Here is a 16119-nt window from a genome sequence, read left to right on the forward strand (position 1 = left end):
AAATATAGATTGACAGTCCAGGGTATACTGAATCTGAAAAGCTGAAATAGAGGTCGCCTATACAGATATGTGTTGGTATACAAAGCTATACAAAGGACTTCCCAGCTGCAATATGCAATTCACTGAGATTCTGACGTGCAACGTTTCGGTGAATTATTCTGCTTGCCGCTCGGTTAACTGTTTATTAGTCTACACTGTAAAATGTTTCTGTTAATTTACACCCAAATTTCAACATGATTAACCTGTTATTTTTAATAACTGCGCCTTACTGTTAATTTTAGGGAATATATGTTAAATAACACCTCATTTTTGTTATTTAACACCTCATTGTTAAATAACACCTCATTTTTGTTATTTAACCGCAAAATCGAAAATTCAAGCAAAGATGTCGGATAACGGTCTGGTATGTTTGTTGATAAATGCCGCTATGCAATTTTATGCTTATTATAAAAAAAGTTATTATATCAGTGGAGAAGTTATGCAATTTCATTTCGGTTTTTTAGGTTGCTATTAAACGACTGATTCAATCAAGGTTCAAGGTTGGGTGGGGGTGGGTGTGTCTCCCCTGTTCTTTCTGAACACGGTGTAAATATCCGTATGACACGCAGCACGCTGGCAGGCGCCACCCTAATATGTCTATTGGCGCCACTATTTGAAATAACATGTTCATACAGTATTTTTTTTTTAATTCTGGGAAGGAGCGTATAAGGCATTTGAACCGGCCGGCAACGAACACGGAGATCCATGTCGGAGGATCGCGGTGGTTACATCGACCAAAATCACAATAATCCGGTGAGAGAGTTTCTTGAAAGTCATGCATAGTTTTAACATCTATCAGTGATGTTGATGTATACTAAACGCCACGGACTTACACCACATGAAATGAAGTAACGTAACTTAGCTAGCTAGCTGCTAATGAGCCTAGGTGATTTTGATAGTTTGTCCATTAATTTTTAGAAACAATGCGCTTATTTTAATGTCCATTTATGTATACGATCTAAATCTATAAACAATAGGCTAACATTAGGCCAATAACTTTAAGTAGCATTCCCGTGGTCAAGTTTGTGTGGCATTCTTGGCATGCAGTCTGGTTAAAGCAGATTTATCCTGAAAATCAAACGGCTAACATAAATCTATTTACTGATAGCTGTTTATGATGCTAGATAACGTTAACTTAGTTGGTCTAGTTGGTCCAAGTATTTAATGAATTCATGTCAGCTGCTCGTCTTTGATGGATTATAGCTGTTTGGGCTACCAGACATGCTGGTGTGACTATTTTATGTGCAGGTTTTAGCCTTACAATGAGGTAAATCCAGCAAAAACAGCTATTACTGATAGGGCTAGTGCAGTATCTAGCTATGTGAACAGCTATTCTCTTTTAATTGCCTTGGTATAGTGCACCCTATTTTGTGTTTTTTTTGTTGCTGTTTTGATTATCATTGAGTTGTAGATCAATGTTTACATTTGTTTTCTTGTTTTTTTTTTATTACAGATGCAGGATACCATCCCTGATCACTGCTGTTCAAGATGATATCCCAGGATTTATATCTCTATCTCTCTATCTATATCCCCTCTCTCTTTATCTAGCTCTTCCTGTCTCTCCATCTCTCATTCTATCTATATATTTATCTATCTCAGTCAGTGGTAGTCTTATGTCGTTAATATTGTGTTTAATTTGTTCTATGTCCTAGGGATATGCCACTGAAGCTGACCTTGAGAGTTCACTATACCTGCAACTCCTCGTCTGATACTTCTTGGTAAGTTGGTTTTAGATAGGACAGTTGGGTTTAGTGTTGTAGTGAATTCAATGGTATCAAACTAAACTATTCAAAATGAAAACTAAAACAGAAATTTGACAGTTAAAACATTTCTGTTTCAGGAGAAACAGGAAGCCGCTTCCAGCGCTGGATGCTCAGCCTTGATGGCCAAATCATTTGCAAAGGGATCCAGTCCACCTTTGTGATAGGGCTGGCGTCTTTTCCCCCCCCTGTTTTTACATCTTTAACCTACAGTACCAAGAGGAGGCAGCTTGCACGATTGAATTCATCCAGAGGTAAGATATTGTCTGTTAACACCTGCATATTTTTCTGGCCTAGCTGTGGCTCAGGCATGGTTTCAACAGGTCTGGTGATGGGATTTAGCAATTAACTTTGATTTAGAAAGTTTTAGTGCAACTTACAATATTCACAGAGGCAAGAAGATAGTGCATGTTGAGGATAGTTCATGTACATTTGTTGTCTTTGTTGTGCTGTTAGTCTGTGTGAATTACTAGATTTTTAACCAGTGTATAATTTTTCAGACGCTTTGTGGGTTTAAACCCAGAAAAAGGGACAAAGGCTGCAAAGGGGGAAAAAAAGAAGAACTTTGTCAATTCACACGTCGCCAGCCACGTCTTGCTCAAGCTCATGGACTTTCAGTGGGATTTCATTTGAAAATGGTGAGTAAGATGTATACATTACACATATGTTCAAACAGCAACAACTCAGGAGCTGGGGAAATTCATTCTAATGTTCATTCTCAACTGCCTTTCAAAGTTAGAATGCTGAATTCCTCTTCCATGCTCTTGCCATTCTTTTTTTGTTCTTTCAATGAATTGTACTCATCACCCTTTCTATTATTTTTTTATTCTGTCTGTTTTGTGCTCTGTTTCTAAAATTAGCTTTTGTTAGGTCAAGCCATGTGATATAATTTTGGATTAAACATTTGAAATTATGGAACTCATATCTCTCTCTCTCTCTCTCTCTTATACAGACCCAAGACTTTGCAAAGGATCCTCATTGTGTGCTTTGAGAAAATGGTTAGTGGTCTAAGCAGTGACAGTTTTTATTGTTTATTGCTCTTTATTGATGAAGAGTTCCATTAAGTGTTGGTTTGAATGTATTCATACATGTTGAATTTTAGTGGTTTATGTAACACTAAGTGTTGAGGTTCAGTATTTTGTTATAATGAACAATGTATTTGAGTTTAAAAATGTATTTGCTACTTTTTAAGCCATGGACATGAGAAAATGAGATTTGTTTGTGATTAATCTGAGCCTATGTGTAAAATTTTTATGTGACCAGGAGTCACTGTGTATATCCTTGGTTTGAGTTTTTTAGCTGAATTTTAGCAGTTCAGGGAACATTAAATGTTGAGGTTTAGGGCCTTATCTTGCACCGACGCAGCGCAAAGCCAAACGCAAGTGTCTTTGCTAGTTTAAGACAGACTCAGTTGTTATTTTCCGTCCAGCGACCACAGATGTCAGCAATGAACATGATATACAGTATATTTCTGTAATTGGTCTGATCCATGTGTGCCTACATTTGTAAGTATTTACCTTTCAGTGTTTGTATTACAATAAAAAAAGTTAATTTCAACACAGAACTATTCGTTTTCTTTCACTTAAGTGTTATCTGATGGATTATGCCTATTCTTGTATTAACTCAAGCTAGAATATGTCTATAACAATCAGTGGTACACGTTACAATATGCTAAAAAAAATTAACAACATTTAATGGAAATAAAATAAATGGTGATTTAACAGGAAAATAATGGTAACACTGCTGCCAGTTGTTTCCTGTTTTTTCTGCGATTTACAGTAAATTCCTGTTGAAAAACATTACGGGGAGTGCACTGTAAAAAAACATTAACAGGAATAAACTGTTAAAATAACAGGAAAATAATGGTAACCCTGCTGCCAGTAATTTCCTGTTATTTAACAGGGAAATAATTAACAGTGTACACTAATTCACAGGCATTCTTCAAATTATAAGTGTAGCTGTTTTATTGATTAGGCCTAATTTGCTTTATATTCTGGCTCAGATCAATATTTCATATCAGTGGTGATATCTTGAGTAGACTATTTCTGCTTCACTATAGCATATTGTTGTCACCTCACCCTCTTCTTGTTAAATATATTACAAATATTACAATATATTATAAACTCAACAGGTTGTTTAGGAGGGGAAAGTCTTAAAATTCTCTTAAAGTTAAAAATAAAATGAAATACTAGTAGCCTAGGCATTGAATAGGGATTCAGTCTCTTTGAGCAGGTTTTCAATAGTCCAGGAGGCCATAATTGGGGCATCTGCATAAAAAAGTGTTAGAAAGCCCACGTTCATATAACAGTAAGGAATAGAAACAAAGTCTACATGAAGTTTTGTGAAAATGTCAATTCTAAATGTTTCTCTTCATTTATGTATCTAACTGTACACTAGGGAAAAAAATAGTTTTTAATAAGAGTATTTTATTATTTTAATAATTTACCTTTAGTAGTGACAATATAAAAGTCATTTATTTTAGAAAAAGTTAGTATTATATAACCTAATTTTACCCTCACAAAACAAATCTATCTATCTATCTATCTATCTATCTATCTATCTATCTATCTATCTATCTATCTATCTATCTATCTATCTATCTATCTATCTATCTATCTATCTATCTATCTATCTATCTATCTATCTATCTATCTATCTATCTATCCATCCATCCAGACAGCCAGCCACCCAGCCATCCATCCATCCATTCATCCATCCATCCATCCATCCATCCAGATGTTTGTCATACCTTCTGCTGCGGTCACCTCCGACGGACCCTTCACCTGGACCAAACACCAGGTTCGTTCACCTGGACCTCGTCCTTCTCGCATTTAATCAAATCAAACAACAGTAGGCTATTAGTCAGACTTAAAGTAAGGTTTTTCATCTGAAGATCATCGGTCATCTTATCAGCCAAACACATACCGGGCATGATGCGTCCTCCTCCTGTATGTTTTCCTTTATAACTGTTCTCGCTGATCACTGATGTGATGGAGTGTTTGATTCGCGTACGTCCTGCTGATGGCGCACATGAGCCCAGAAACCGAGATGCTAGGCTGTCGTCCTAAATAAAAGAGTGTGTGTGAGTTTGTAAGAACATTCCAATTAGAAGCCATAAAGTAGCCTATCACTTTGAATCGTTTTTAAGACACCTTTGTCGTTTTATTAGCCTACATTTATGTATTGTCCTCATTATATTGGCAAGAACTTCTCTTGCAATCATCTGAATCATGAAATAATTGTATAAATGTTTAATAAATGGCAAAAGAAATGTAGCTAATTATCAGGAATATAACGATCTTGCCGTTGGGATTCATTAATTGCCTTCTTTGAATAATTTGACATTTTGTGCTTTAACAACTAAATTAGCAAATGTTTCTATTTATTTCCTACAATAACAAATGAACTGATGCATCATCATCCTGCACATGCAATATCTAAATATGCAGCTTAAAGTAAATGCGCATAAGGGGGCATCTTCCCCCATCCCCCACCATATATGCCATTTTTCTTAAAGGGGTCATGACATGAGAAATCAAATTTGTCTTGATCTTTTGATAGCCTATAGTTGACAAAGGTATGAACACAATTAAAATAGCCTATGCAGTAGGCCTATATGGCAGAATTAGCAGACAAAACGAAAAAACGAACTTCACATTATAAAACAACAACAACAAAAACATAGCCTAATCAAGCTCCAAAAACGGCTTGCTTTGATATTGCGGCATCTGTGGCATCACACAGGCAAAAACATATTTGCATATGACTTCGATGAATAGTTTTACAACATCGCACCTCGCCCACTGTCCATCTATTGGATCTGACAGCAGCATCACAAACTGTAAGTAAATGATTTCATAATGATTTGTCTGTAAATCATGGCTTTATATGGATAATGTTTTCAAAACACTGATGCAGGACCTGGTGGGCGTGGTTAGCCTACTGTTTCGTTAGCCAATCATAACAGTAGCCGTTTACTGACAAGTCATAAAGACGCTGCCCCTTAAAAATGGATCGTTTCAGACAGAGCGTCAGGATGAAGGTTGGAAATAATAGTTTTATCATGCATATATATTTGTTTGTTTTCTCAGGTTATCATAATTTCCCGCTATTAAAACAAAAGCAAAACAAAACAAAAACATCATTTTAACATCATAAGTGTCTCTTATTTGGACAGTAGGGGGCGATCGTACACAAACAACAATGATAGGCCATGAATTTGTAGCCTATGTAAACCACATAGACTTCAAAATGGTCTAGACTATTTGTAGAAATATGAGCATTAAATTCTCTTTATTTCAGAAAGACACACTTTACAGTTCCATAACATTTGCAATCAGCTAAATTACTCTCCAAACTGTCAACTTTTTTTTATAATAGCCTATTACATTTTTTCTCAGTCGCTTTGGTACATTTCTCAGATCATCCTCGAAATTTGCAAAACAGTAAGTGCATTTCTCAAAACAATTCATAGCAAAACACCATGGATTACCTGCAAAAGCCATCTCTTGCTCAAAATCCTTAGTTCATCTCTCAAAAGTAAATATCTGTGTCAATGAACATGTCAGTGCCATCAGAATGACAAGTCCTTGTGTCGTTGTGTACGGATAAGGCAGTCAAATTGCTTAGTCATGTTGTCAATAACAGTGTACTCTGGAGGGATGTTCTAATGTAAAATATGGATATTTTGATGACAATATATTGTAAATTGTAGGTTACACCTAGTATATGTGGGAGTTTGATTGCAAGAGACTGGACAAGATTCACGCTTTTACTGTTTTACTGTAATTTGTTGACAGACCATGTCATTGCAATACAGAAAGGAAAGAAAGCACTGCATAGCACACACAAAAAAAAGTAGAAATCTGAATAGGACAATCTCCTTAAAGGGAAACCTGTAACATGCATATTATGACAACTTGTTCAGCCATTTTCCATGTAAAGACTTATGCTATGAACTAATGCCTAAATGTTGTGGGGAGTGAGACTATTCAACAGAGACCCATTATAATAGATTTTGATCAACATGACATAAGCAATTGATAATGTAAGGAACAGCAGAGAATTGTTCGTAATCATTTGCATGGATGTACCAAAGCATTTGCAACTTGTTCAAAGAAATGAGAAACTGCTTTTTTGATGTGCACAAGTGACACAATGATGTGAAGATCGAACAGGTATGTTTTGAGAATTTCAATTCTGATCTGAGAAATGTACCAAAGCGACTGAGAAAAACATATCTTTATGCCCAAATAGCTATACAATTGTAATTTTTAACTTAGCTTGAGATGTCACAATGCAAGTAATGACATTAAATGTTCAAAATCTTAAATAAAAATGTGCACTCGCATGCACAGCTAGCCTTGCGTTTTATTGAGCTCACTAAATGTATTCTTCACTATTTGTTACATCATATATGCACAATTGGATCCGGATTCATTTGAAGTAGGCTATAAAACAGGTTGAAATGTGACGGTCAATCCCATGCACTCAGCTAGCCCACGATGCACGTGCACCCCACGGCGATGCTCTCCACCACCGTTCTGTAACGGGGAACGCATGTCTTCTTCTTCGTCGGCTTCTTCGTTGGCCGGTGGCAGAGGAGTCTGCGCACGGGGATCTTGGTGTAGATGAGAGCGCTGGTCATGGTGCGATCCTCCTGCATGGTGAAAGGATTGATGCATCCCACACACGAACACACGGCCTCTGGGATATCCACGGGCTTACGATTCTCATCGTGGTTGATTCTAGCCAAAGACATTAAAGTACTTCTGGTCAATATTTTCTGTAAAAAGTTTTCTAAAATATTTTTAATGTAGGCCTAAAAGTTATACTTAGCCTATGCTAGGCTACTCTTCAAAGTATGGGGTCATTTTGACCCGATTTGAATTGAGTGTGCATCGGAGTGGTTCACCTTTAGGAATCTCTCTCTCTCTCTCTCTCTCTCTCTCTCTCTCTCTCTCTCTCTCTCTCTCTCTCTCTCTCTCTCTCTCACACACACACACACACACACACACACAAAAGGTTATGTGACAGTGGTTGTAATAAAAGGTTGTAATAAAAACAGTATCAAAAGCTTCCCTCGCGGGTCAATTTGCCCCCCTTAAGAGTGCGAGGAATGCTTCAGTATAGGCTACATAGAAAAACCATAGAGAAAAACCTAAACAATGCTCAAAATTAAACCTAAAAAGGCTAAAACTTTACCAAAAATGATTTTGTAATATCTACATGTGTGTATGAATGCATATTGAAGAGATAAACTCGATTGACTTTAGGATTCAGTGGAACAGCTCATTTGCTCCATATAGACTAGACTAGAGCTATAAGGCCATCTAGTGGCTAGAGTTATAAACTATGTTAAATTATTTTCTCCCCAAAAGTCGGCAGAGACACCCGAATTTACCCAATATTGAGATATTTTGAGCTGATTTGAACTGGTTGTTGCATGTATTGGAGAGTTATTTTGAATTTAATTTGAAAGAATTTGAAGAATCTGCTTCAATTATGTATTTATTGATAAAAATCTATCAATTTAAATGTACATAAAATAAAAAATAATATCTTTAAAAAATGCATTAAGAATATAAAAATAAAATATAAAAATGAAATGATACAAGCTTTCTGGACAAACAAAAAGTATAATTCAAGGGCTTCAGGTCATTTTGACCTGGGGGGAAGGATTTATAACATGCAGGATGCGAGGAGAGGACGAATGAAATGTTTTTGATAGAAGTTTCTTATGCCCACCAAAGGCTGCATTCATTTGATCAAAAATACAGTAAAAACAGTTTGCTAATATTGAGAAATATTATTACAATTTAAAATGACTGTTTTCTATATTAATATATTTAAAAAAAAAAAATTTATGATGGCAAAAGCTGCGGTCAACATTTGAAAGAAAATAAAATAAAATTGATTGAAACTGACATTTAAGGCGTTTATAATGTTACAAAATAATTAGATTTCAAATAAATGCTGTTCTTTTGAGCTTTCTATTCATCAATGAGTCCTGAAACACCGAAGACTGTAATGACTGCTAATAATTCAGCTAAATGGGTCGTTTTCATGTCACATGAAAAGGCTTTCTGGATATTCTGCATGAATTGCAGTTTACAAAAACATATTAACATGATACTTTAATGTTACAAGTGTTTGTTTTTTTATTAAACAGGGCTTTGAGGTCTCTCAATCTTCAACCAGAACATAAGAGTTAAATAATAATGATAAATAATAATTATAATAACAATGACCTCCACGTCACCTACCTGTAGGACCAGGGAGAGAGGCTGCGACTATTGGACATCCACAGTTTGCGATCCACCACACATTTGCTTATGGTTAAGTTGGGATTGTTTCTGACCTGGGACACCATATCCTCGATACTCTTATCAAAGTCCGTTTCAACAGCACCAGGCATCACTCCTGATTCTGGACCTGTCATCATTGGATCTGGGGAAATTTTGACAGATGACCCTTTCCGGCGAGGATGTGATTCCAGTTTTCGTCTCCGAGACTTTCCTTCTTTACTGGTGTGCTTTGTGTCAATGGGCACAAACAGATTCCACACCATCAGGACCACGAACACCTGCAATATGGAGTGCTGAGGGTTTCATTTAATTATCATAGTTTTTTAAGTATTAAGATTTATTAAGTAAAGAAATATTTTTAAGTAAAGAAATTAATTTTTTGAGACTCACCTTATTCCATATGTTTTTCCACATTGTTTTCTTAAAGAGCGCAATAAGTTGTCACATTTGTGTCCTTGCTGTGAGCAAGTATTGAATGAAATGAGCAAGGGATTACTCATACTGAAGTGTCACGCCTCACACACTGACACAGTAGCCTACAGGGACACACCTGAAGCCAACAGTTCAAGGTGGGGCCACGCAAAAATACTATTCTATGCCACCCTCTCCAAAACATCCGATATATATATATAGATAGATAGATAGATAGATAGATAGATAGATAGATAGATAGATAGATAGATAGATAGATAGATAGATAGATAGATAAATAGATAGATAGAAAAGATACTATGCTACCCTCTCCAAAACATCAGATAGATAGATAGATAGATAGATAGATAGATAGATAGATAGATAGATAAATAGATAGAAAAGATACTATGCTACCCTCTCCAAAACATCAGATAGATAGATAGATAGATAGATAGATAGATAGATAGATAGATAGATAGATAGATAGATAGATGGATAGATAGACAGACAGACAGACAGACAGACAGATAGATAGATAGATAGATAGATAGATAGATAGATAGATAGATAGATAGATAGATAGATAGATAGATAGATAGATAGATATATGGATAGATAGACAGACAGACAGACAGACAGACAGACAGACAGACAGACAGATAGATAGATAGATAGATAGATAGATAGATAGATAGATAGATACTATGCTACCCTCTCCAAAACATCAGATAGATAGATAGATAGATAGATAGATAGATAGATAGATAGATAGATAGATAGATAGATAGATAGATACTATGCTACCCTCTCCAAAACATCAGATAGATAGATAGATAGATAGAAAGATAGATAGATAGATACTAGCTACCCTCTCCAAAACATCAGATAGATAGATAGATAGATAGATAGATAGACAGATAGATAGATAGATAGATAGATAGATAGATAGATAGATAGATAGATAGATAGATAGATGGATGGATAGACAGACAGACAGACAGACAGACAGACAGACAGATAGATAGATAGATAGATAGATAGATAGATAGATACTATGCTACCCTCTCCAAAACATCAGATAGATAGATAGATAGATAGACAGATAGATAGATAGATAGATAGATAGATAGATAGATAGATAGATAGATAGATAGACAGATAGATAGATAGATAGATAGATAGATAGATAGATAGATAGACAGATAGATAGATAGATAGATAGATAGACAGATAGATAGATAGATAGATAGATAGATAGATAGATAGATAGATAGACAGATAGATAGATAGATAGATAGATAGATAGATAGACAGATAGATAGATAGATAGATAGATAGATAGATAGATAGATAGATACTATGCTACCCTCTCCAAAACATCAGATAGATAGATAGATAGATAGACAGATAGATAGATAGATAGATAGATAGATAGATAGATAGATAGATAGACAGATAGATAGATAGATAGATAGATAGATAGATAGATAGACAGATAGATAGATAGATAGATAGATAGACAGATAGATAGATAGATAGATAGATAGATAGATAGATAGATAGATAGATAGATAGATAGATAGACAGATAGACAGATAGATAGATAGATAGATAGATAGATAGATAGATAGATAGATAGATAGATAGATCCTATCATTAGATAATCAATTAAAAGAGTGTATGATTACAAATTTACAGGTGCATGAGTTTTCAATAGAATTTTGGTCAATTTCACAGAACACTGTAACCTTTGTACCTTTGTTGTTTTCACGTGTGTCTATTCAACCGTGTGCACTCAAAAGACCCTTTTTATTCTTAAGTCCCAGAGTGAACAAACGACCAGACAGAGCTTTATGAGCCTTAGACTCATTCTGGGAACCAAACTACTGCCTAAAGAAACTGTCTGCAGACACAGATTTGGTCAATCCATGTTTTCCCCTGATCTGGCTCATTCAATGCTATATTGATTTTCACAATGGGTTCTATTGAGTGGCGTAAAAGAACACCTGCTCTTGTGACATGTCAGGGCAGTGAAACCTGGAGTTTCAAAGGGAACACTTGTGGCAAACTATGTTTTGCTATTTTTAAGGGCTTGTTGGATAAAAGCCAAAACAAGTGCTTAATATTGTGTTGAATAAAAACTGTTTTCAAATTCACTGACGATTATATCATTCTAATGAAATGAAGTGACTCAGATTTGCCTTCTTTTCTTCTTCTGTATAACCTTTTGACAAAAGAAGTCCCTGGGATAGATTTTTTGTTTAAGTTAAAGCACCTGTGACACTTTACAAGAAATTATGATGTTTTACATTTGGACTATGGCTGTTTATCTATAATAAATACTATGATATAACATACAAATATTGATATTTCTGCTGTTTGCAGATTTTTATCTTGACTTGGTTCTGTGAGGGAATTCAAAAAATTTAAAATATCAGAACGGATTTTGAACGAGTCTGTAAAAATGTGTTACTTTGCTAAGAAAATATGACTAATATTTTATGACTAATAAAAATGACAAGTTAAAAAACTAATAAAAATGACAAGGGGCAAATGTTTATGTGTAAGTGCCTTGGTGCCTGGCAGTTCATTGCATCTGATAAGATTATCTGGCAATTAACTGCTGGAAAGTCCAGTTTAAGTTGTGTTTGTGGAATATGGTATTAGCTGGTTTAGCTGGTAGAGCATCTTGAATCAGCAACATGTAACCAAGCTGTTTTTTTTTGGGACACTGCTGGTCCACCAGCTAACGACAACCTTGGACCAGCTAATATCCAGCTTGAACCAAATAAACCAGCTACCATATTCCAGCTTAAACTGGAGGGCAATTATACTTTTATATGGACATGATGAGCTGAGCTCTGAGAATTTGCACTTTTATTTAGCAAATTATCTTCGAAAATATTTAAGTAAAAGGACTAGTAACTGACTGTTAATTTAAACTATAGCCTATCCATTTTAAGAGTTTTTATTTTATATATATATATATTTTATTTTATTTTATTAATTTTGTAAATCAGATTTATTCAGTAAAAATCGAGTCAACACCTAAGAGATAAACGCGAACACGTCCACTTTTATCTGTAAAGCGCTGTCATCATATTTTATAGGCTACTTTTATATCTGGTGTTTTTTTCTTTCTAATGTAGCCTAGTTTTTTGCTATTCATTTGTCTGTATTGTTTGTGACCCTGCCATAAAAAAAAAACAGGTAGCTACTTTGAAATCCCATTCTGTCCATGATGATCTCGCGAGGTTTGCGCTACAACTAATTCTGACGGAAGTAGTTCTAGAGTCTCTTTTCCGGCGGCCATAGAGACAAGTCGGCAGGGTAAGCCAAGATTGCTAAAGCATTTCTCAAACATCCTTTGCCATCCTCGTGGATTTTATGTCCTCAAAGTTTAAAACACACATTATCGCTACACAATATCAGTATTTTCAATTTATCCGTGATATTTTACACTCGCAGTGCAACATTATAGATGATTTAGCCTCTAAAGTTCAGCCAGTTGCTACTATAGGAGCACTGTACTCCCGTGTGAATAACGTTACCTTAACTTTACCCAAAACACATGGCTATGCTCTCTGTTTATGCGTGTTATAGGCTGTTTTAATCGTGTCGCGTTTAAATACTCGAAGCACAATACAAATATGAAATTTAGGGATTTGTGCGTGTATGCTTAGCGTCATGTCAAGCTGAAATAACAGTATAGCAATAGCATGAGCTGTTGAAATACACCGTGTGTTATCAAGACATGAATTCGCAAGCTTCGAGTGCATTGTTTTGTGTTAGAATTTCTGATTTGTTCAGAGAGTTGAACTGAATTGAACAAACCCAAATTAGTGACAGACATGCTTGACAGTCAGTTTAATTCTTAAACAAATGCTGTTTATCTTAATATCTGTCTTGAATGTGGCTTATTTGTCACATAAATTGTATAAGTTTACATTTATTCATTTAGTAGACGCCATTTATAATTGAAGTTGAATTTGAATTGTCCTCTTCCATTTCCAGCCATCATGAAGCTCAATAAATTTGTGACATCCTCCCGGCGCAAGAACCGCAAGAGGCACTTCAATGCCCCTTCACACATCCGCAGGAAGATCATGTCCTCCCCTCTGTCCAAAGAGCTTCGCCAGAAGTACAACGTAAGATCCATGCCCATCCGCAAGGACGATGAGGTCCAGGTGAGGACGTCGTTCGTTTTTTCTGCCTGATATATAAATGCAGTCTCATGTATTGGAATGTCATTTAGTTTCTAAGTATGTTACTGTAACGTTCCTTGCTTTCTTTCCCCTCATCACCAGGTTGTCCGGGGACACTACAAAGGCCAGCAGATTGGCAAAGTTGTCCAGGTTTACAGAAAGAAGTACGTCATTTACATCGAGCGTGTGCAGCGTGAGAAGGCCAACGGCACCACAGTCCATGTTGGCATCCACCCCAGCAAGGTGTGTATTATATCCAGATAATTGTTTACATGCAAGACAAGAGTGTCATTGGAAAAAAGAACTAGTGGTAGAACATCCAAAGGGCAGGATGGCAGATATATTCTAAATTAGTGTTTGCTGCTACGACCTACATCTACTGACTAGCCAATAAAAATACAACACAAAATGTCGTATTGATCAGTGCGACATGACGCTAAAACTTTACTCGCCTCAAGTTCCAAAACTGGCATGCCAAGTTTGCCTCTTTTCCATAGCCACGACCGTGTCCATATTCACCTGTTTTTTCAGCACACTTAAACTACAATTGCTGAAGTGCGATTCATCTTGCTCTATTTGTTTACCACTAGCACATGCCGGTGACATTTTATTCTTCTATACTAACTTAGGTCGTAGCCTAGGATTCAAAGGGTTTCATATTCGTACAGTCTACATGCATGTCGTGCTCAAGTTTATTTATTGCCCGAATTTATTCATGCCGTACAGTGTAATGATCTAATAGGATTGTAGCAGGCATTAGGCAAGCGAGTGTCATACAATAGTCTGGCAAAAATTTGCCAAAATGGTCCATTGTCAGTGTTGGGATGCCTGAACCGCTGCTCATACAAAAGTCACTTTCAAGCCAAACAGCTTTCTATCGGACAACGTGGCGATTTGACATGACCAACTTGAAAATGAGCAATCTGTGGGCTTTTTTTTTTTTTTTTTTTTTATTTCAATTGAAATGACTGAATTTCATCAAGCAAATGTAAATTTGACCACATTTATGCAATTGGGCAATCTGGTTATCAGCCAATGCCACAAATCTATAAAAATATTGAATCTAAGATATATTTATATCATCAATTATAACTGTGCATTTGATACATGTCGTTAGTGATAAAACAAATAAATACTTGGCAAAAATTTGCAGTACACATACCCCATTACTAATCTGCATTATATAAACAGCATGCAAAAATGTGTTCAGCCATTTAACAATCACAGATGAGGTGTGGAACTAGTTTTATTGCATCAAAACAAGCTGTGTTCTGGTGAATTTGAGTAACAATTGTCACTCATAAATTGACTACACATTTCTGACATTTGTCCAGTATTAATGAACAGACACTGACTTGAATATTACTTCATTTCCTAGAGCTACTGTCTGATGTTTTAACAAGTGCTCTGTTAGACATTTCAATGTCCAAATTATGCATCTCATCAGGGGTTACTCGTTTATGAGAAATGAAGCATCTGATCGTTCCGCTTGAGTTGTCACCAATCTGCCAATGCATAAGCTTACAGAATCGCATTTCATTTACTTGTAGTAGAATTAGTTACTTAAAGGGTAACTGCTGATTTTCAACTAGCTTTGTATTGTTACAATGCAAGTAATGTATCTAATAAACATTGTGTACTCTTCCTGTTTAATTCCACATTTGATTCTTATCAAAAGTTCTTTTGACTGCTCTAGGGCTTTTGTAAAAACTACAGATCATACTTTTGCATTTTTGTATCCCCGCTCACTCATAGATAGTCGTATCATGTCCAGTGCATTATGGTTGTTGCATTTTTCCTACCTTTTTGGAAAAATATGCCACGTCACTTTTTCTGATAGTCAAGTAGCACTGCATTTGGGGAAGGAAAAAAAGCTATTCTACAGCATAGACAGTCAAGTTTTAATAAAAGCCCACCTTGAGGACAACAATTAAATGCTGTTTTTTTTGTGTGTCAAAACTGACATATGCATTAATTTATGATCAATTGGTTAAATTTTGGATATTTCGTGCTGTTTTATGTTGATGGAAATGTTCACAAAATGAATCAATCTTTTTGTTCTTCAGGTGGTGATCACCAGGCTAAAGCTTGACAAGGATCGCAAGAAGATTCTTGAGCGCAAGGCCAAGTCCCGACAGGACAATAAGGAGAAGGGCAAATACAAGGAGGAAACCATCGAGAAAATGCAGGAGTGAAATGATTTTTTTGCTAACAATAAAAGACTGTAAAACCTGACATTCTGTGCTTTTCTTTTATATAAAAGTGTTGGGTTCGGTATAAATTGAACTTGAAGTGAAAGAATTTGGATTTAAGCTCAACCTAGTGTTTTCATTTAAAAATAACAACAGAAAATCACAGTTTGAGCAATAGCTGGTTTCTTAACAAAAATGAGAC

General features: G+C 35.7%; 3 protein-coding genes across 3 annotated transcripts in view; 1 reads left to right on the forward strand and 2 right to left on the reverse strand.

Moving 5' to 3' along the window:
- The window catches only part of ppp2r2ba (protein phosphatase 2, regulatory subunit B, beta a), a 60964-nt gene extending 56225 nt beyond the window's left edge, over positions 1–4739 (reverse strand). Inside the window, exons 1-2 of the mRNA XM_056237625.1 lie at positions 4725–4739; positions 4549–4620 (exon numbers count right to left, since the gene is read on the reverse strand). Coding sequence (XP_056093600.1) covers positions 4549–4620; positions 4725–4731 — 79 coding nt within the window. The 5' untranslated portion in view covers positions 4732–4739. The remainder of the gene's footprint in view (positions 1–4548; positions 4621–4724) is intronic.
- Positions 4740–7172: 2433 nt separating this feature from the next.
- Positions 7173–9570, reverse strand: LOC130072515 (interleukin-17B-like). Its single transcript, XM_056237653.1, has 3 exons — positions 9497–9570; positions 9065–9384; positions 7173–7546 (listed from the first exon to the last, which is right to left on the reverse strand). The coding sequence occupies exons 1-3, from the start codon at positions 9518–9520 to the stop codon at positions 7294–7296; spliced, it is 597 nt and encodes a 198-aa protein (XP_056093628.1). The 5' UTR covers positions 9521–9570; the 3' UTR covers positions 7173–7293.
- A 3195-nt stretch (positions 9571–12765) lies between these two features.
- Positions 12766–15960, forward strand: rpl26 (ribosomal protein L26). The gene is made up of 4 exons (XM_056237654.1): positions 12766–12850; positions 13535–13707; positions 13828–13968; positions 15792–15960. The coding sequence occupies exons 2-4, from the start codon at positions 13540–13542 to the stop codon at positions 15918–15920; spliced, it is 438 nt and encodes a 145-aa protein (XP_056093629.1). The 5' UTR covers positions 12766–12850; positions 13535–13539; the 3' UTR covers positions 15921–15960.
- The last annotated feature ends 159 nt before the right edge of the window (positions 15961–16119 follow it).

Source organism: Rhinichthys klamathensis, unplaced genomic scaffold (genome assembly GCF_029890125.1).
Source record: "Rhinichthys klamathensis goyatoka isolate OS25496 unplaced genomic scaffold, OSU_Roscu_1.1 h1tg000491l_1, whole genome shotgun sequence".
Taxonomy (NCBI): Eukaryota; Metazoa; Chordata; class Actinopteri; order Cypriniformes; family Leuciscidae; genus Rhinichthys; species Rhinichthys klamathensis.

Bases quoted from the DNA above. Each gene is read 5' to 3' on its own strand.
- LOC130072515 (XM_056237653.1), bottom strand. From the start codon at position 9,520: ATGTGGAAAAACATATGGAATAAG. The intron at 9,385-9,496 runs GTGAGTCTCAAA...TCCATATTGCAG, and splicing joins GGAAAAACATATGGAATAAG to GTGTTCGTGGTCCTGATGGT. The intron at 7,547-9,064 runs GTAGGTGACGTG...GTCTTTGGCTAG, and splicing joins CTCTCTCCCTGGTCCTACAG to AATCAACCACGATGAGAATC.
- rpl26 (XM_056237654.1), top strand. From the start codon at position 13,540: ATGAAGCTCAATAAATTTGTGACATCCTCCCGGCGCAAGAACCGCAAG. The intron at 13,708-13,827 runs GTGAGGACGTCG...CCTCATCACCAG, and splicing joins GCAAGGACGATGAGGTCCAG to GTTGTCCGGGGACACTACAA. The intron at 13,969-15,791 runs GTGTGTATTATA...TTTGTTCTTCAG, and splicing joins TTGGCATCCACCCCAGCAAG to GTGGTGATCACCAGGCTAAA.